The 20822-nt window shown below is 49.0% G+C and overlaps 2 protein-coding genes across 2 annotated transcripts; both read right to left on the bottom strand.

The window, feature by feature from the left end:
- Window positions 1-1965: 1965 nt before the first annotated feature.
- On the bottom strand, window positions 1966-5979 carry ZSCAN5B (zinc finger and SCAN domain containing 5B). The gene is made up of 4 exons (XM_053906477.1): window positions 5644-5979; window positions 3983-4186; window positions 2908-3058; window positions 1966-2639 (listed from the first exon to the last, which is right to left on the bottom strand). The coding sequence occupies exons 1-4, from the start codon at window positions 5977-5979 to the stop codon at window positions 1966-1968; spliced, it is 1365 nt and encodes a 454-aa protein (XP_053762452.1).
- A 9749-nt stretch (window positions 5980-15728) lies between these two features.
- Window positions 15729-20609, bottom strand: GALP (galanin like peptide). Its single transcript, XM_053906476.1, has 5 exons — window positions 20491-20609; window positions 18999-19047; window positions 18196-18276; window positions 17123-17200; window positions 15729-15784 (listed from the first exon to the last, which is right to left on the bottom strand). The coding sequence occupies exons 1-5, from the start codon at window positions 20572-20574 to the stop codon at window positions 15729-15731; spliced, it is 348 nt and encodes a 115-aa protein (XP_053762451.1). The 5' UTR covers window positions 20575-20609.
- Between the last annotated feature and the right edge of the window lie 213 nt (window positions 20610-20822).

Genomic DNA, 20822 nt, shown 5'->3' with positions numbered 1-20822 from the left:
CCACCTCCTGTGGGAAGTGACAGATCCAGAGCTTTGAAAGTTACTGGACCCCACCTAGGAGCTAAACTTGCTTTTCTCAAAAGGTCCCAAGAGCAGGAGCATCAGCATCATTTGGGAACTTCTTCCAAGTGCAGATTCTCAGGTCCCTAAAGACAGGGAAAATCTGAGAAACTGTCACCACCAAGAGGAACCTAAGGAGGTTTGACAGGGAAACGTAGTGCTGGATCCTGCATAGGAGGCTGCAACGGGACATCACGTGAAAATCAAGGAAATCAGTAAAGTATGGGACTATTCCAACATATTATCAGTTGACAAATGTTCCTTGTGGTGCACAAGGTTAGAGCAAATGGTGCAGGACGTGAGGGAATTCTGTGGGCTTGGGAAAACTGTTCTAAAACTCAGCTTTTTAAAAACACTTTCTTTTTTAAAGTTTTATTTTGAGAGAAAGAGAGAACACAAGCAGGGGAGGGGCAGAGAGGGGAAGAGAGAATCCCAAGCAGACTCCACACTCAGCGCTGAGCCTGATGCAGGGGTATGATCCATGACCACGAGACCATGACCTGAGCCGAAGCCAAGAAAGAGTTGGACGCTGCACCGTGACTGAGCCACCCAGGCACCCTAAAACTCAGTTTAGCGTGGGCCTGCTCACCTGTGGCTTAACAAGGCCCTCAGGGGATGCCCATGTCACTAAATTAAGGTGACCTACTAATGAGTGTCTCAGAATGCCTCTGTAGTCAATGTGGGAAATTACAGTTTGCCAAATTTAGCAAAACATCCAGGATGCAAGTGACAAAGCAGAACAGGCAGAGCACAAAGGATTTTTAGGGCAGCGACACTATTCTGTATGAGACTACAAGGGTGGGTGAATGTCACACACCTGTCTAAACCCATAGAATGTGTAACACTGAGTGACCCCTAAACTATACACTCTGGGTGAAAATGACATCAGTGTAGGCTTATCAACTGTAGCAAATGCCACCACTCTGATAGGGGATGCTGATAGTTAAGGGAGGATGTGTTTGACTGGGGACCGGGGGCCTCTAGGAAATCTCTGTACTCTGTGCTGTTTTGTTGAATCTAAGTTTGCTCTAAAAATGTCTAGTTGAATTGTTCGGTGGTATGTGATGATTCAGAACGTGTTTATACTTTAAGAAAATGTTCATCTGAGATCCAAATTTCATTATTTCATATTTAATCTGGCCACCCTACCTGGATCATCCTATTTTACAAGGGAGTAATGGATAACAGGAGGGGGATCTGGGTGGCTCGGGTCAGTTGAATGTTCATCTCTTGGTTTCAGCTCAGGTCATGATCTCGTGGTCATGAGACGGAGCCCCATGTCAGGCCCCTCGTGCTGACAGCTTGGAGCCTGCCTGGGATTCTCCCTCTCTCTGCCCCTCCCCAGCTTGTGCTTGCTTGTATTTTCTCAAAATAAACTTTAGGGCGCCTGGGTGACTCAGTCGGTTAAGTGTCCGACTTCGGCTCGGGTCATGATCTTGCAGTTTGTGAGTTTGAGTTCCGGGTCAGGCTCTGTAGTAACAGCTCAGCCTGGAACCTGCTTCAGATTCTGTGTCTCCCTCTCTCTCTGCCCCTCCCCTGCTCACGCTGTCTCTCTCTCAAAAATAAACATTAATAAAAATAATGGATAACAGAAAGACATTCAGCAGCCACCATCTTTATAAGGAAATATTGACAATAAGATTTGCCTTCATAAACCCAAAAGCCTTATAAGGAAACAATGGGACATAATTAAAACAGAAAATGAAAACCAATAAGGAAGATGTCATCGTTCCAAGATCCTCCATAAATTAACCTTTATGGAACATCTACTGTGTTCCAGAAACCTTGTAAGTGCTCACAATATCATATGTCATTTTTATAAAATAGGGGACAAATCACCATTAACTTCCTTCTTGGAGCAGAAGGGACTTAAATCTGATGGTGGAATCATTGGGAAGTCATTTTTTAATGTATTTTTTGGTGGCGCTTAAAAGTGCCCAGCTGACGAAAGGCACAATTACACTCATGACACGTGTAGGGCTTTACCCCAGAGTGGGTGCGCTGGTGAACGTTGAGGTTCCCTTTGTGGCTGAAAGCTTTCCCACACTCTTCACACACATAGGGCTTCTCCTTTGTATGGATCCTCTTGTGGCTCCGCAGGGTGGAGTCGTGGGTGAATGTCTTGAGGCAGATTTCACAACAGTAAGGCTTCTCGCCTGTGTGGATTCGCTGGTGAACTCGGAGGTCCGAAGTCTGCATGAAACTCCCAGAACAGGTGTTGCATTTAAAGGGTCTTTCTCCCGTGTGTGTCCTCCAGTGGATGGAAAACTGAGATTTATAACGAAATTCTTTCTTACAGAGGCTACAGACGTTTGATGTCCCTCCCGTGGCTTTTTTCCCAACAGGATGAACTGATGACACAGGCTGTCCTGAAAATTCTGCTTTGTCCAAATGTGTGGCCACGTCCTGGGAAATGGAGGTGTTTTCCTGTTTTCTCCTTTTGGAACTTCTTTGAGTCTTCTGGGAATCTCTTCTCTTCCCATTCTGAGTGGACACTTGTCTCTCTGAAACCTGTGTGGAAGGCTTTTCGGCATCCACATTTTTAATACAGGTTCCTTCTTGGAGAGTCTTCATGGGAGCTGTTGAAAGAAGGGTTAACACAACAACACTTAATAAAGAGCATTTTCAATGATACCAACCTCATTTGAACCAAACACTGAGGTGGGCTAAGAACTTCTCATCAATCAACAAACTTGAGATTGGGTTGTATGTAGGACACTCTGGAAATCAGTGATGGAGAAGGCATTTGAGAGCCTCCCCACCACCAGCACCACCAAGAGATGTCAATGCTTGATCCCCAGCCCCCTCCCCAGCAGAGAAGTCACTCTTCCCAGTTTCCATGCTCACCAGGACCCTTCAGAAAGGGAGGCTCTTGGGATTTAAGTATTCTTGTCTCTTCCAAGTCTTCTGTCAGATTCTTCTCCAAGTTCTCCTTAGGTCTCAGACCCTCCAGTACACCTTTTCCAGGAATGGTCTCAGGCAGGAGAACGTTCTGTCCCTGACAATGGGCAGTCACTGTAGTTACCAATGTGTCTAAATTATGGGGTGGAAAGCTCTCGTCTCTTCTTTCCCCATCCTGCCCATCTTCCTAATCTGAGACCCCAACTTTCTCCATAATAGTGTTGTGAATATATCCCCACGACTTCCCTTGGACCACCCCATCACCCCTGATAATCACCTGATTCTCAGAACTTTGTTAACCAATACCCACTGCGCCTTTAAATCATGTCCACACATCACAACTTTTGTGCCTAATTCTCTAAGCACGCTCCCTAAAGCCACCCCTGCTTCCCCTTGTCCGACTCTGGAAGCAAGATGGCACTAGGTCCAGGTGTCCCTACTCAGTGCTACTGATACTTTGGATGATTCCCTGTTGGGAGGCTGTCCTATGCATTGTGGGACAATTAGCAACATCCATGGTCTTACCCAACAGGTGTCGATAGCACCCCCCCATCCCCACCTCCATTCTGACAACCAAGAAGGTCTCCAGACATTTGCAAATGTCTTGAGAGGCAAAACGACTCCGAGTGAGAACCCTCCTTTAATTTATTGACAGTAGTCCCCAAACTGGTCCTTTGGCCGATTGTCATTTCATGGAATGCCTTTGAGGAACTCGACTATGGAAAAATCAGCTTTCAGTTCATTACCCTGTGGCAAATTGACCTGGCACCATTTCATCACCACTATTTTCCTCCAGCCTCAACACTAAAAGCCTTAATGGCAGGGGGACAAAGGCTGAAAGGTCCTCATTCTCCACAGAGGCTCAGAAATGTCTAGGGACTTGATGCATCCATGGGAATTCCTAGGGCAAAAGGGCCTAGTTCGGTGCTGTGCTAAATATCCCAATTATTCTAGCAGCTGCACACACTTCTGGTACCTTCTGCCACCACTCCCTAGAGATTGAGGAGGGCATCACACTCACCTGCCCCTTTGATGGTTCACTGGTTCCTGGCAGGTTCTGTAGCTCTCTGCTGACCTGGATGTTCTCTGGATGTATCTCACACCCAGAGGATTGGGGCTTCTTGGACAAGTCTGTCACAAGATCCCTGTCACCAGCCTCGGCGTTGGCCATCTGAACATCTGAGCTTCGCATGAGAAATTCCTGTCCTTCTATGCTAACTATGGTCTGCGGGGGGTGGGGGGGGAAGGGGGGAAAATAAAACAAGATCAGACTCTGTAAGAATCAGAAGGTAGCTCTCTTGTACAGTGCGCATCCTACCACACATTCAATTTGTTGGAATAACTTGTTTAAAATGGCAACCAAAAATGTCTCCAAGCGTTGTCAAATGCACCCCTAGGGGGTGAAGGTGAAATTACCCCATTCCCTTGTGTTGGGCAGCTAACTACTGGGCTAGCCACAATATCTAATCAACTTCAATACCTCCCTTTTATTTCCCACTGCCCCAGCTAATACTAATACTAATACTCAGCCCTCAAACTGTCCTCCTGATCTAGGCACATGCAACATGGTGCCGTGAAAAACCCAATCCCTCCCCCAAGTGAGGCTGCCAATGTTTGACCTACATGTCACCCAGCTGGTCTTAAATCTCTTTATCAATCATTCCAGATTAAAACCTTACGGTTTTCACAGCTATTTTTCCACGATGTTGTGGAAGCTTGTAATCTCCATTCTTGGCTCGCCCCCTGGAGGATTTCATCTCCTACCAGAGTACACAGGGAAAGGGGGATTGCCATGTTGGACTTAGTTCCCTCCTGTCCACTGGTTACAAAATTACCTACAGAGGAACCCATCCCCTGTGACTGGAACAAATATGCATGTGGCACACCAGGTCCTATTCCCTTCTAGATCCTTCTGAACCCTTCCTTTTTCTACAAAGGATAAAGGCACACTCAACCCACCATGATGGAAAACGTTCCCACGTAAATAAAGTCTTACCTGGTCTGGTGATTCTTACCCAAGAGCCAAAGTTTTGACCCTATGAGACGTTTTTGGCAACCACCAGAGATTTTGGGGGGATGGGGTGGGTTGGTGAGGTTTGATTTTCACAACTAGGGGAAGTTGCCACTGACACAAGGATGCTGCAAACCACCTTACAATGCACAAGAAAGCCCCCAAAGCGAAGGATGGTCCACCCCCCAGTATCACTAGTTGATCTGAGAGAACCCGATCCAGTCAAAAACCTACTATCCCAACCCCCTCCCTTCCTCAGCATCTTCCCAGGACTCTAGTTGCCATGACAACACATCCAATGCACCTCTCCGCACCCTGTAGCTGCTTTACTCAGGTAGGACCACTTTTAAGAGGGTCTCTGGCAATACCAAGAATTGTGGGGCCAGTGGACCGGTTTCAGCCTTTCTCCTCGAGTGTCTGGAACGTCCCTTACACAACTGTCCCCGTGAGAGGTAGGGCAGGGTTAAGTGACAGTAAAGTGTGCAGACTCACGAAGCCCACCAGATGCCGGTAATGTCCCCCCTCCTCCCTGTTCAACAGCCAGAAATGTCTCTAGACATTGCTGAGTGTCTCCTGCCTTCCACTCGAGAACCACTGGGCCCAGAAAAAGCCCCTCCTGTCCCCCTTACTAGCCCCCGCTTTCCCGTTGCAATGAGGAAGGCGCTACTCACCCATTTCTTGGGCCCCTGGCTGCTTCTCAGCACATCCTGCAGGTCTTTGCAGCTCTGCACAGCACCTTCCTTCACTAAGACCTGGAGCTCCTGCGGCATGGAGATCATGAACTGCTCCATCACTAGCATGTCCAGAATCTGCTCCTTGGTGTGCAGGTCTGGCCGCAGCCACAGATAGCAGAGCTCATAGAGCCTCCTCAGGTCCTCCACAGGGTCCGACCTCCCCGAGCTGCTAAACGCCCTGAAGCTCACGTGCCACTGCTCACAGCTGCTGTCTTGCGTTCCAGCGAGGGCTCCTTGGGCTTTCTCCCGTGAGAACGTCTGGTCTGCGGCCATATTTACAGGAGAATTTTCCAGTATGGCTCTGTGCAAACTCTCTAAGGGCTGGTGCCTAATTAAGACCTACCTAAAGGTATTTACTCTGGTTTTCCTCAGCAGTAGACTGGCTGTTTTTTCACAAGTCTGGGGGTGGGGGGAGGAATGAACCAGATTAGTTTATTGTTTGTTGCTTTGAGGAAGAGAGAGACAGCAAGCAAGCAGGGGAGGGGCAGAGAGAGAGAGAGGGAGAGAGAGAATCCCAAGCAGGTTCCACACTGTTACTGCAGAGCCTGACATGGGGTTCGAACTCACAAACCGTGAGAGCATGACCTAAGCTGAAACCAAGAGTCAGATGCTTAATCAACTGAGCCACCCAGGTGCCCAAAGATTAAACTTCTTACCCTTCCTCCCCTCACCCAACACTAGACACGGACTGGTCTGTGTTTAATACATTGGAAAGTGAGCCCCACTATTATTTTCCCAATGTCCTTTATAGTAAAATGTGGTTTAATTGTCTGAATGGACCCCTAAGTTCTGAGCATGAGATATACAGAGGTGGGCTCAGTTTTTGCATCTATAAATTGGGACAATATTGTTCTTTACTATAAATTAAATATAACTAAGTGCAGGCACCAGGGTGGCTCAGTTGCTTAAGCATCTGACTCTTGATTTCAGCTCAGGGCAGGATCTCTTGATTTGAGTTCAAGCCCTACGTGACAATGGACAGTGAGGAGCCTGGTTGGGATTCTCTCTCAAAAATAAACTTTGTATATATTTCAATTTTGAATTTCAATTCAAAATATAGTTCGATTTTTCAAAACATATATTTTGATATATAAAATTTATTTTAACAATGTCAATCTTTGTACCTTCTCATCAGGACAGCATACAAGGCAAAACTGTTAGTTGTAATTCTGCAGAATACAGAAATATATTTCCAACCTAAGAATTTCATGTGGTGTAGAAATGTTGGAAATATTAACCTAGGATTGTCCCCCAATACATTTCCTTTTTCATCCCAGGATATTGATTTCTTCCAGGAAAGGAAGAACTCAAAAGAATCCTAACAGGATTAACAGATAACTTTGTCACTGTGATAAGATACACATTACATAAAATTCAGTCCTTTAAAGTATACAATTTTGGGGCAGTACTCACATTTGCAATGCTGTACAACCATTCACCACTGTCTATTTCTAGAATTTATTCATCCCTGAAAAGGAAACCCTGCCTTCCCCACCCACCTTTACCTCCTGGTAATCCATTAATGGGCTCTGTCTCTATGGGTTACACATACCTAATCTCATCCCAGAAGAAAGGATTTAAAATCCAGCGCTCTTTGAAGTTTTCAAAGAAGATTTTAAGAGAGAGAGTTTTTAAGAGGTTCTCAACCTAGCTCCCAAAGGCAAGAACCACTTTCTTACTCTGCAGACTGGTAGGGGGACTCAGTTCGCAAGTGAGAGCCACGGGGCCCCCAGGTAAAGGGGCTCTAATCCTGGCCGCTCTAGTAGGTTGATAAGAGGCCCATAATTAAAGGTTTGATTTTACCCCGTGGACAGCAAACACCCAGTGATGTGTTTTTAAGCAAAAGTGTGGCACGTTTAGAAATCTCAGGAGAACGATGTGCCACATGGAATTCAAAGGTAAGACATTTTGCCTAAAACCCACAATTGTCCACTTTGTCCTGTTTCAGATCGTTGGGGAAGCTTGCTTGAGCTCAGTGTTGTTTTAGTTCCATGCTTCAGCTTCAATTAGCTGCGGGGTCTTGGGCAAGTCAATCAGCTCTTTGGAGACCGCAACCCTTCTCCATGCCATGGGCAGATAAAACCTACCTCTTATGTGGTGTGAGGATAAACTAAGGAGGCTAAAGACATGCCTGGCACACGTTTACTGGATGGAGCGACCCCAACATTTCGATCTGCGGTTCTCAACAAAGGTGACTTTTGCCCCTGTTCCCCACGCACCTCGGGACTTTGGGCAACATCTGGAGACACTTTTGGTTGTCCTAACCCGGGCATGGGGGAGGCGGGTGGGGGAGATGTCGCTAAACATCCTGCAAGGCACAGGGCAGCCCCCACAACCCACAACTCCCCTCCCCCCACCCCAACAAAACAGCAAACAATTATCTGGCCAAAAATAGCATCTGAGGTCGAAAAACCTTGGTTCAAAGTATAAACCACACTCACCATAGCATGAATGTATTAACATGATTCTCATTTCCCAGATGAATTCGACAATGAATCGACAATGAATCGAAGTTAATAATGGGGTGTAGGAAGATAACATTGCCGTCTCAAGACCTCAGAGCTGATGCATAGTGAATATAGACCCAAGCCTTCCTGGTTCCAACCTCCATCCATCCATCCATCCATCCCAGTTTCCAAGCAACCTTAGGCATTCACACCCATAACTTACCTCCTACATGTCTTCCTGCCTCCGAGGGACCAGCTCTCAAACTGTGCCTCAAGCTGAAATGTCTCTGTTTATATACGGCTAGAGAAACTCCAAACTTCCGGTTACCTCATCAGCCTGATGATTGGTTTAAAGCCATAGAATTAACAACTTTAAATGGTTGAGTGGATTAAATTTCTCACTGAAACCCCATCAAGAGAAAAACTCATTTAAAGTAAGTCTCTTTGGAGACAATATTGGTTTTCCTGCTCTGGTGAATTATTTATCATATGCCTAAGGTGCTCAAAGGAATCGGGAAACAGAGCTGCAAGTTTTAAGCACTTTGGGTCAAGGTTTTATTTAAAATGGGTTGACAACTCCTCATCAGGGAAATACAAATCAAAACCACACTGAGATATCACTTCACGCTGGTCAGAGTGGCTAAAATGAACAAATCAGGAGACTATAGATGCTGAAGAGGATGTGGAGAAACGGGAACCCTCTTGCACTGTTGGTGGGAATGCAAACTGGTGCAGCCGCTCTGGAAAACAGTGTGGAGGTTCCTCAAAAAATTAAAAACAGATCTACCCTATGACCCAGCAATAGCACTGCTAGGAATTTATCCAAGGGATACAGGAGTGCTGATACATAGGGGCACTTATACCCCAATGTTTATAGCAGCACTCTCAACAACAGCCAAATTATGGAAAGAGCCTAAATGTCCATCACCTGATGAATGGATAAAGAAATTGTGGTTTATGGGGCGCCTGGGTGGCTCAGTCGGTTAAGCGTCCGACTTCGGCTCAGGTCATGATCTCACGGTCTGTGGGTTCGAGCCCCGCGTTGGGCTCTGTGCTGGCAGCTCAGAGCCTGGAGCCTGCTTCAGATTCTGTGTCTCCCTCTCTCTCTGACCCTCCCCTGTTCATGCTCTGTCTCTCTCGGTCTCAAAAATAAATAAACATTAAAAAAAAGAAAGAAAGAAATTGTGGTTTATATACACAATGGAGTACTACGTGGCAATGAGAAAGAATGAAATATGGCCCTTTGTAGCAACGTGGATGGAACTGGAGAGTGTGATGCTAAGTGAAATAAGCCATACAGAGAAAGACAGATACCATATGGTTTCACTCTTATGTGGATCCTGAGAAACTTGACAGAAACCCATGGGGGAGGGGAAGGAAAAAAAAAAAAAAAGAGGTTAGAGTGGGAGAGAGCCAAAGCATAAGAGACTGTTAAAAACTGAGAACAAACTGAGGGTTGATGGGGGGTGGGAGGGAGGGGAAGGGAGCTGATGGGCATTGAAGAGGGCATCTTTTGGGATGAGCACTGGGTGTTGTATGGAAACCAGTTTGACAATAAATTTCATATATTAAAAAAATAGTAATAAAATAAAATAAATAAGTAAATTGAAAAAAAAGAAATTGTGGTTTATATATACAATGGAATACTACTTGGCAATGAGAAAGAATGAAATATGGCCTTTTGTAACAACGTGCATGGAACTGGAGAGTGTTATGCTAAGTGAAATAAATCAGGCAGAGAAAAGCAGATACCATATGTTTTCACTCATATGTGGATCCTGAGAAACTTAACAGAAGACCGTGGGGGAGGGGAAGGGAAAAAAAAAAAAAAAAAAAAAAAGGTTAGAGAGGGAAGGAGCCAAACCATAGGAGTCTCTTAAAAACTGAGAATAAACTGAGGGTTGATGGGGGGTGGGAGGGAGGGGAGGGTGGGTGATGGGCGTTGAGGGCACCTATTGGGATGAGCACTGGGTGTTGTATGGAAACCAATTTGACCATAAATTTCATATTAAAAAATAATAAATAAAATGGGCTGACAAGTAGGCATTTAAAAAACCAGACGTTGCATGCAAGTAGGGAAAAATGCATCGACATTGCATCAATTGCACAAGCCACGCTTTTCCTAAAGGCGGAAGGCAGTGATACATCATCAAGGATGTGTGAAGAGATGATAGGCTGGTGTCAAACCAGTGATTTCATCTAGCTCAGGGGTGCCTGGGCGGCTCAGCGAGTGGAACAGGAGACTCTTGACGTCGGGGTTGTGAGTTCGAGTCCCGTTGCAGGTAGAGATTACTTAAAAATAAAAATAAAATATTTAAGGGGCTCCTCGGTGGCTAAGTTGGTTAAGTGTCCAACTCTCGATTTCAGCTCAGGTCGTGATCTCACAGTTCGTGGGTTTGAGCACCACGTTGGCTCTGTGCTGACAGTGTGGAGCCTGCTTGGGATTCTCTCTCTCTCTCTCTCTCTCTCTCTCTCTCTCCCTCTCCCTCTCCCTCTGCCCCTCCCCTGCTCCTTCTTTCTCTATTGCTCTCAAAATAAATATTTAAAAAATAATAAAAGATAAAAATAAAATCTTCAGAAAAAAATAACCCTAGCTCAACCAAAGCTTTAACATATTAATTCCAAGGCACTGAAAAATGAAAAGTAAATATTGATACATAAGGAATATTAGTGACTTTTTAAAACTTATTTTTATTATTTTTCAATATCTTGGGATTAATGCCTTAAAACTCTGCTCAAACTAGATTAAATTGCTGATTTGACACTTGTCAATTTACCCTTTTATAAAAACAATGGAAAGCAGACACACAGGGGCACCTGGGTGGCTCCGTCGGTTAAGCATCAACTCTTGATATCGGCTCGGGTCATCATCTCATGGTTTGTGGGTCCTGCATCCAAGCCCTTCTTGGGATTCTCTCTCTCTCCCCCTCCTTCTCTGCCCCTCCACTGCTCATGCACTCTCTCTCAAAATAAACTCAACCTGAAATTTATCTTAATAATGGATTTTATGATTCTCTTCGAGTCCTAATATGTGATCCTGTATATGTCAGATAAAGATATATAAATATAGATGTAGATGTATAGATACAAAGCTATGCATGAACATAAAATAGAATACTTAGCCACAATATGTAGTAAATGTTTTATGCATAGTGTGTCGTTTAATTTAGCAACCAAAGGAAACTATCATACCCTTGGTTCCTTGTGAATTCTGGATTTGCCCCTGACCTTTCAGCCAGCCTATCTAGAAGCTAGAGACAACGTTCTCACAGTACTGCTGTTGTTGATGCTATATTTATACTATTTACTGGATCGTTATGCTTTATTTCATGCTTAGCATCTATTTGTTGAGCGTTTGCATTATGTGTTCAGCTAAGCATTTGATATGTGAGATATACGTATTTTTAAAATTTTTTTAAAGTTTATTTTTAGAGAGAGAGAGAGAGAGAGACACAGAGTGTGAGTGGGGGAGGGGCAGAGAGGGAGACAGAATCGGAAGCAGGCTCCAGGCTTGGAGCTGTCAGCACAGAGCCCCACGCAGGGCTCAAATCCACAAACTGTGAGATCATGACCTGAGAGGAAGTCAGGAGTTGGATGCTTGACTGACTGAGCCCCCCAGGCACCCCTCTTATAAGCATTTTTAAAATTCATTCTTCTGTGACCACCAGGTGTAGATTTTTCCTGCTCATCCTGAAGAACACTACCAGTCTGAGAGGTTTTTCATCTTAATCTTATGAAATTTATCTTTACGATTTCTTACAAACATCTTCTCCCCCTTCTCATTTTCTCCTGGAGTTGGCCTTGGATTCTTCATACTTTCTTGCTTCTGGAAGAGACTGCAATGTTTTGTTCCTTTTCTTAATTTGTTTCTCTGTTGTGTCCGTTCTGCCCTATGTCCCGCCTGGCGTGTTCTTTAGTTCAGCTATTATATATTTTTCTTAATGAATATTCGCTGCATTTAAAAGATGTTTAATTATTTCATCTTGCAGGTTGCTTTTCTTATGTGTATTTCTATTTCTTGGATGACAGTTCTAATAGCCCTGTTTCTGAAGGTATCTGAAACCAGCTTTTCTATTCTCCATCGACTTTGCTTAACAAGCTGGCTCCTTATTGGGCCCCGTGAGTTAGAATTCTTTGGGATTGGATAATCTCTCAGTTCTGGGTAATTTGGTTTCAGGTGAACGCTCAACCATGGCTGGAGATGTGGTTGGTTGTCACAACCAGGGAGAGAGTGCTGCTGCTATCTTGTGTGTTGAGGGGGGGGGGGGGGGAAGCTGTTGAACATCCTGTAACGCAAGGGATGGCCCCACAAAGAGAATGATCCCAACAGAAACGTCAGTGGTGCAGAGGTTGAGAAATCCTGGGATGGGGGTACCGACTGTAGCTGATTAACCTGGCGAAGTCTAGTAAACCAGAGGCTAACCTGTTCTAGCTCCAATGCCCTCAAGGAGAGGAGATTAATCTACAGTTAACGCTGCCTTTGGTATAATCCTACCAAGTAAAACCTCAGATCAGGGTCACAAAATTAAGCCCGGCCCCTCCACCATGGGGGAAACCAGCACTGGGAGAAAGCCCTCCCTATATGTGAGGTTCACAATAGAATCACCAGGAACGAGACCACCCACAGCTTTGCCCCACCCTCCGATCCCTTGGTGGGTTGATTTGGTCTAGGGTGGGGCTTAGACAGGATGTTTTCAAAGCACCCAGGTGATAGGGAATATTACTCAGCCTTAAAAGGAAGAGAATCCCATCACAGGCTGCAACACCATGAGTATGCTAAACGAAGTAATCCAGACACAAGCAGATTCAATTCAGCAAGCAGGACCCTGGTTGCCAGGGGCTGGGCAAGGGTCCTGGGGAGTGGTTGTTTAATGGCGGGAGTTTCACTCTTGAAAGAAGGAAAGCACTCTGGATGGTGGGGCTGGCTGCACAATGGTGTGAATGCCTTTAACGCCACAAAACTGTACCCCTTACATGTGGATACGATGGTAAATTTCATGGTACGTGTATTTCACCACAATTTAAAAAATTTTTAATTAAAACTTTTTTTTCAGGTACCCAACGTGGGGCTCGAACTCACAACCCCGAGATCAAGGGTCGTATGCTGCACTGACTGAACCAGCAAGGCGCCCCTTGATTAGATATCTTTAAGAAGACACTTGTTTGGGGAACTTGACTAAGGAGGGACCACGGCTGGATGTGTGTCCACCTCCCTCCGACTTACTCAGGTGTGTCCCTCACCTGCCGTCTGTGCACCAGCAACATCTCTGCTCGTCAGGACTCATTCGTCACCAGGACATCTGGAGGGAGATTTGCACCTGCAAGGAAAGCCCTCTCCCTCTTCAAGAGCCCACCTCTCCCCTCCCCCTCTGCAGACAGCCTCCGAGGTGAAGACCAGTCCAGTGAGTGGCCCTCGGAGGCCACAGCCCTCCAGCCTGGGAGGGACACAGCAGAGCTGTGCTGAGAGGCTGAGCAGAGCAGTCTCCTCTGGCATCAGCCCTTTCCTTCCCGAGCTGGAGAGAAGAGGAGCAAGGAGTGACGCTGTCTAGGGATGGGTCTCTGACCCCACAGCCGCTCGGGGACAGCGACCTTCATCCTGGACAGCCGGGTGTTGATGGCACTCTGGGAATGAAGCTGTGCCTCCTTAGGGTTGTCAGCGGTGGAAAATTCAGGATGCCCGGCTGAATGGGAATTTCAGGTAAGCCATGAATAATTTTCAGCAGAAGTATGTCCCGTGCAGTGGGGATTATCTGAGTATACAATCTATTGCACGCAATACAAGCCCACGTGCTCAACATTAGGACAAGCCCTCTGCGGGGTTCCGAGCCCCTGTCAGTGTGGGTAAAACCCCAGCACCTGGGCAGGACCCCTACCCTTTCTCTCTCACCTTAGAGCTCACAGACTTACCATTCTCTGCCTTGGGGCCATCAGGTCTCATCTCAATCTATCCTTTACTTGTGTTTTTATCTGGTTCCCAAACAAGGCTCATCGTCCCCTGGCCACCCTTAAGCCCCCTGGGCCCTAGACGAACCTGACTCCGGGTATCCCTTATTGTCCCCCACTTCCTGAAGCGTCTTCTCTGAGGAGAACTCTTCACCCTCAGCCTCCTCTCTGAATGTCCTTCAGGGCTCTCACCCAATGGGTCCCTGTGCTACTGTCCCCACACCACCTCTGTCCCCCAATTTCTGTGGTTTCTCCCCCCCGTGAGATCTTTGAAGGCAGGGCCTGTGTGTCTTTTTCGTGCCTGGGGCTTGAGGCTGTCTCTTGATTCTGCAATTTAAAGTTGCTAAGGGCTTACAGTGAGATTTCTCATAGTGCATTGCATCCGGCCAGAGATCCAGGAACCCCGTGTGAGTGATCCCAGCCACAGGGCACTGCTGAGGAAGGGGCGAATTCAAAGGACAACAGCGAACGTGTGACCGAGTGCCTCAGAACGTGTGACCGAGTGCCTACCTCCGCCTCTTCCTTTATGCTGTGTTCTTACAGGGGCACGTGCCCCCAGCTCAAGAGGACCGTTCCCCACCTCCCGCAGGACTCAGAATAGCCATGCACAGGTGTGTGAGCCAACACGACAGGTGCTGTGCAGGGACTTTTCTTTAAAAGAAGTGGGTGGGCCGGGGCGCCTGGGTGGCTCAGTCGGTTAAAGTGCCAACTTCGGTCGTGATCTCATGGTTCGTGGGTTCCAGCCCCACATCAGGCTCTGTACTGACAGCCTGGAGCCTGCTTGGGATTCTGTGTCTCCCTCTCTCTCTGCCCCTCCCCCGCTCACACTCTGTTTCTCTCTCCTTCAAAAATAAACAAACATTAGGGGCGCCTGGGTGGCGCAGTTGGTTAAGCGTCTGACTTCAGCCAGGTCATGATCTCGCGGTCTGTGAGTTCAAGCCCCGCGTCAGGCTCTGGGCTGATGGCTCAGAGCCTGGAGCCTGTTTCCGATTCTGTGTCTCCCTCTCTCTCTGCCCCTCCCCCGTTCATGCTCTGTCTCTCTCTGTCCCAAAAATAAATAAAAAACGTGGAAAAAAAAATAAAAAAAATAAACAAACATTAAAAGAAGTGGGTGGGCCAGGGCGCCTGGGTGGCTCAGTTGGTTGAGCATGGGACTCCTGATTTTGGCTCAGGTCGTGACCCTGGGGTTCATGAGGGGATTGAGCCCCACATCGGACTCTGCGCTAGGCACGGAGCCTGCTTGGGACTCTCTCTTACTTCTCTCTCTCTTTCTGTCTCTGCAACCCCCACCTCATATGGGCTCTCTCTAAAAAAACAAAACAAAACAAAAAAACGCACCAAAATGAAAACAAATGAAAGAATACAATCACTTTACACGGACTACGGAAATATTCCCTGATTACATTAACCAAATGGTTCCAGAATTATTCTTGAGCTTGTTAACAATGCCCAGGAAAAATCAGTGAAACCTGAGACAGTCTGGGAACTTTTGAGGGAAATTCTGCCAACACTCCAAATTTTCGACATAGGATTTGGGGACTTAATTTCAAGATCCTAGTCTCAGTGGAGGGAGCTAGAGGGGGGCTCAGGAGGAGCTGGAGAGAAGGATGCAGAGGAGAGGTGTGGAGACGTCTAAGACTGCAGGACCTCTCCCTCCCTGGGAGCTTTCTTGCTGAGCTCACCCGGGTCTGTGGGAAAGAAAGAGGCAAATTTTGAATAGTTCTGTTCACTGCCACCACCCAAACCAGGTCCTCGAGGCTGGGGATGAGGAGTTCGGCTGTGGTTCGTTCCATATCCCATCGCCTTCCCTGTTCGCTCTCCCTCGATCCTTTTTGCTCTGCCCTCCTTTCTTTGCATCTACCCACATATTTCCCTTTTCCTCCCCATTTAAGATGGCACGTGATGGTGGCGGGTGTTTTTGAGAGCCAGAGGGCTGTGAAGGTTGGCGTGGGGCTTAGAGGGTTGAGGAGGTCTGTCACGAGCAACACCAGTTAAGATGTGCAGTGCTTTCCAGAGGGGCTAGCACAGCTGGGATGAAAGTATGCTGTTCGTTTCCAGAAACAGGGCTGGGGTTGAAGGAACTGGGGCGAAGTCCAGCCGGAGGAAGGCAGGAGAAAGCGAGCCTTGATCGTTGACTTGGGTCGTGGTTGGGTGGGAAGCCAGCACTTGGATAATTTAATCCATTCCTTTAACAAATATCTCCCAAGAGCCTACCACATATCATCCATCATCGTCCCCTGCACTAGGCAGCGAGCAAGACAGAGAAGGTCCCTGCTCACGTGGAGCTTAGATTTTATCGGGAGACGACAGAGAACAAGCAGAGAAATGTGCAAACCAAAGACGAGGTGCATCCTGGCAAATATTACTATGAAAATAAGAGAAGATGACAAAAATGGAGGGAAGGTAGGTTTACATCAGATACAAAGGTCAGGGGCAGGCCCTACAGTGGAGGAGTTGGCTCAAACAGTTTCTGTGTGAGGCGAAGGACGCAGCCATGCAAAGCTCTAGAGACAGAACATTCCAGACTGAGGCAGCAGCTGGGGCAAAGGTCCTCCAGGGAAATGGACCCTGTGTTCTGAGGAAACCAGGATTCAGAACGGGAGTCGAAGGACACACCTGATCGTGAATGCAGATGAGCACAGGGTCCAGAGGGAGTTGAAAGGCCGGAAATAAAGATCTTACTCCAGACACAGGTCAGAGCCAGAGGTGACCCATGGGGTCCAAGTGAGGGCTTGAGGTGAGTGTTGCAGCAAAGGCCTGGGGGTGGTTTTAGGGCAGATCAAAGTTTGGGAGTGGGGTCATGCCTGGAAAAGCGCCAGGTTGTGGGGAAATATCTGGGGTTGGCTGGGAAATTCGTGTTGGGCCGAGAGGCAGGGAGGGAGGTGAAGGAGCACAGAGGGAGGGAACCGTCATGGCCGCGATGGGTGTTCAGAGTTGACCCTCAAAGCTCCTTTGGCCATTTCTCCTGTCCCTGTTTCCTGTCCCTGTCTGTATCTCTTTCTCTCCTTCATATCTCCCATGCTTACCTGCCGTCTCTGGTTTGGCCAAGGTCTCCCTCGGACTCTTCTTGGTGGCCTGCTGAGGGTGGGGATTGGGGAGCCCGTCTAGGAACAAAACCAGTTCAGGAACAAAACTTGTACCAAGTGACTTATTTCCTGGGAATTTCCTGCAGCTCTCTTATTCCCTGGGAATCTCTCGGTACTTTGTGGTACCCGTACAGGGTCATTTTCTCCAGCCCGGGGATACTTGGGAATGTGTGGGGACACCTGTGGCCCGAACACCGAACCATCGGCACCAAATACCAACAGGGCCACCGGCGAGGAACCAGCCCTTGATATGCCTCTATGGCCTGGCAGGTGACAACAATGAGACTCAGTTCAGGTCACAAGCTGCGTTCACAGTGTGCCTGTCCAGGTGTCTGAACCCCCGTGCACACCCGTGATTCTTTCCCTTCAGATGAGGGTGGGACAGAGCGGGGAGTCTCAGAGACAAGACGCGGCCCAGCGAGCAGACGAGGTAACAGCACCAGGGATGTGCAAGGACAAAGTGAATGTGGATCTTGCAGGGAGAGAAGATTAAAAATGGCAACCATAGGGGCCCCCCGGCTGGCTCAGTCGGTTAAGCGTCCGACTCTTGGTTTCGGCTCAGGTTATGATCTCATGGTTCGTGATACTGAACCCCGAATCAAGCTCCGCACTGACAGTGTGGAGCCTGCCTGGGATTCTCTCTCTTCCTCTCTCTCTGTCCCTCCACCACACTCTCTCTCTCTCTCTCTCTCAAAAATATTTAAAATAAATAAATAAAAATTTAAAAATAGATAGATAATTAAACCAACATGGCAACTGTGACTCCTTTAGTCTCCATCACATGCCAGACTGTTACCCGCCTTCTGTCGGCGAGCCACACAACAGAGCCGTTGGGCCTTTCCACTGATACGTTCCGCAGGTGGACGTATTTGAGGCTGGAAAGAATCGCCCTTCCCTGAGCTCCCCCAACCGGTAGGTGGCAGAGCGAGGGACGGAGCCCACACCTGCCAGTTTCCAAAGCCAGCTGCGGGCAGGCAAGGGGGGTGGTGGAGACGAATGCCCCACGCGCTCACCAATGGCCTTCCACAGGTCCAGGACCTCCAGGGCTGTCTTCTTCCCGTTGCCGCGGCCCCTGCTCTGAAGAAGGTGGAGCTCTGGGGAGGGGAGGGGAGGGGGGAGGAGGACGGGGGAGGACGGAGGAGAACAGGACCCATGGATCTGTGAAATGGCAACATAACGGGGAATCCAGCAATCCTGTTATGCTACTCCCTCGATGGAGCACCGCCACCAAATCCGCGGGACGGCGAGCATTTGGCAGGTGAGAAGTGGAGATGGCTGCCCGGAGTTACTACACCGCTAAGTGGCAGAACTGGGTTCTGAACCCGCCTGTGTCTGGATCCAAACCTCAAGTCCTTCCTGCTTTCATACGGTCCCGGGAGCCTGGGTTTTCCTGGACCACCGAGCGGCCCTGCCTTGAGCATCACAGGGACGCGGTGGCTGGAATTGTCCCCGAGCCCGGTACACAAGTGCACAGTGAGGAAGAACCAGGGGAGACCGGGAGCCAGCGATGGAGGAACATAAGTATCCACTGGGGATCGTTCCCGTTCGTCTAATCCACACAACATCCGCGTGAGGCAGGGGACCAGCACGACGCCCACTGTCACAGGTGAGGAAACCAAGGCGTCCAGAGAATTAGGCGGGGATGTGAACACAATGCCGTGGCTCCGTGGCCCACACGCCCATCCCTCTGCTACACTAACTCTCGAGACGGGTCTGGAAATAAAACCCGTGGACCCCAGTGAATGTGAGTCGAGGGTCTTCCCGGGCTCGCTGAGCCTGGCCGCTGGCGGGGACAGCCCTCAGCAGGCTCACTCACCGGGACCCAGGAGGTAGCCGGCACTGTTGAGGGTCCAGCCTCCTCGGCCCTAGACAGAGACGGAGAGAGCGAGACTCAGACGGGCAGAAAGGGTGGCAGGCAGCCCTCAGCTCTGGGGTCGCGCGCACCAGCCGCCACGGTCCCGCGAGCCTGGCAAGCGGGTTCACGGAACCCACATTTCACGAGCGCCGAAATCGGAGGCTTCCTGAAGCACAGCAACTAGGAATGGGAAGGGGCTTTAAAGAGCACTGCCGTAAACCTTTCCACGCCGTCACAAACCTCACAACACGCGCGTGTGCGCACGAGTGCGGGATCGAACCAGGCTGCGTCGCTGGGTGGTTTTAGCCACGTTGCTGCGTCCCTCTGATAATTACAACGGCCGACATTAATTGTGGGTTTACTACCTGCCAGCGTCCGTTCCAAGCAGGACTGGATACACGATTCAGGGGGCCCAGAACAACGTGAAAACATGGGGCCCTCTTGCTCAGAGGCGATTAAGCGTTTTGAGACGGCCGCAGCGAGCGCGGGCACCTCCTGGGTGGCGCACGCCCGCATCCCGCCCTGGTTCCAAGTCCTTGACGTGGTTACCACCTGGTGCCCACGACGCCCCGAGTCAGGCTGAAACTCTGGTTTGCTTCATTTAATGAAAGTTGCGTGAAGAGGTCTGTCAGCTTGCTTAAATCAAGCCAGGAAGCAGCTAGAGCTGGCCAGCAAACCCGGGCGGATTTCAGACTTCACGGCCACGTGTACCCAATACTCACGCCTCCCTTTTCCCTCGTGCAAAATGGGGAGTAACGAGGCCGAATTGCCGGACGGAAGTGGTGTAGCCCGGGTTCCCGGGGCCGGGAGAACACGCACACCCACCGACCCTCATCAGACCTGCCTGGCACCTCGGTCAGAGGGTCACCGTCGGCCCCCTCGGGACACAAGAGCCAGGGACGCTCCAAGACACTGGAGCGCCAAGCCTGGGCCCTCTGGACTGGGCAGTGCGCTAGCTAATGAGCCTGAGACCCAGGAGTTCAGTTAGCCCTCACGGTGCTGGCATCTCACAAAGCACTTGGGGGACAGAGACCAACTAGGCACCTTGTCAGGAGGCGTGCAGCTAAAAGGAGAGAGCCAGGATTCCAAACTCCACGGGGGTCTCCGGTCTCCGCAGCCCCTACTCCCAGTCAGGACCCGGACCAGGGGCTGGCATCGGGCTCCTCAAGAAACCAGAGGGGCGGGACGCAGCCCCTGCTGACAACTTGGAATGGCAGGGAGCTGTGCCTTTGAAGGCATCTTTTTGTACCTCTGGGCCATGCTAATCCTCAGGACGTTTGTGCTTCCTGACCTCTGGGTCGTGGGTGGGTTCGACAGACCCCCCCACCCAGGGCCAAGGCGCCCCCACAGCCCGTGGCTCGTGGCTGGGCTGGGAAAATTAGAAAACTCTTCTAGGAGGGCAGTGACGGGGGTGGGGGTGCTGTAGGTGCAGACGGCTGCCGCGGGGTCCCACCTGGTGGACGGGTGCAGAGGCGGGGGTCACTGCCAGGCTGAGCAAGACGGCCAGGAGGAGGACCAGACAGACAGAGGGAGCCATCTGAGGGCCGGAAGGGTGGGTGCTCGGACCTCCAGGACACTGTCAAGAGAGAGTGGTGAGTGTATTTGTTCACGTCTAGTTTCATTAGGTATAATTGCTGTTCAAGAAATTTCCTGTCTTTGGGGTGCCTGGGTGGCTCAGTGGGTTAAACGTCCGACTTCAGCTCAGGTCATGATCTCACGGTTCGTGAGTTCGAGCCCCGCGTCGGGCTCTGTGACAACAGCTCAGAGCCTGGAGCCCGCTTCGGA

Source organism: Panthera pardus, unplaced genomic scaffold (genome assembly GCF_024362965.1).
Source record: "Panthera pardus isolate Hobbes unplaced genomic scaffold, ASM2436296v1 HiC_scaffold_18, whole genome shotgun sequence".
Classification (NCBI taxonomy): Eukaryota; Metazoa; Chordata; class Mammalia; order Carnivora; family Felidae; genus Panthera; species Panthera pardus.
Note: the sequence above shows the minus strand (reverse complement) of the source record. Positions and strands in the feature narration are given on the sequence as shown.

Excerpts from the sequence above, each read along its gene's own strand:
- ZSCAN5B (XM_053906477.1), bottom strand. The coding sequence starts at position 5,979 with ATGGCCGCAGACCAGACGTTCTCACGGGAGAAAGCCCAAGGAGCCCTC. Across the intron at positions 4,187-5,643 it reads GCCAGGGGCCCAAGAAATGG|ACCATAGTTAGCATAGAAGG; the intron begins GTGAGTAGCGCC and ends CACCCCCCGCAG. Across the intron at positions 2,640-2,907 it reads TCCCTTTCTGAAGGGTCCTG|CTCCCATGAAGACTCTCCAA; the intron begins GTGAGCATGGAA and ends TTCTTTCAACAG.
- GALP (XM_053906476.1), bottom strand. The coding sequence starts at position 20,574 with ATGGCTCCCTCTGTCTGTCTGGTCCTCCTCCTGGCCGTCTTGCTCAGC. Across the intron at positions 19,048-20,490 it reads CCTCTGCACCCGTCCACCAG|GGCCGAGGAGGCTGGACCCT; the intron begins GTGGGACCCCGC and ends GTCTCTGTCTAG. Across the intron at positions 18,277-18,998 it reads CGGCTACCTCCTGGGTCCCG|AGCTCCACCTTCTTCAGAGC; the intron begins GTGAGTGAGCCT and ends TCCCCTCCCCAG.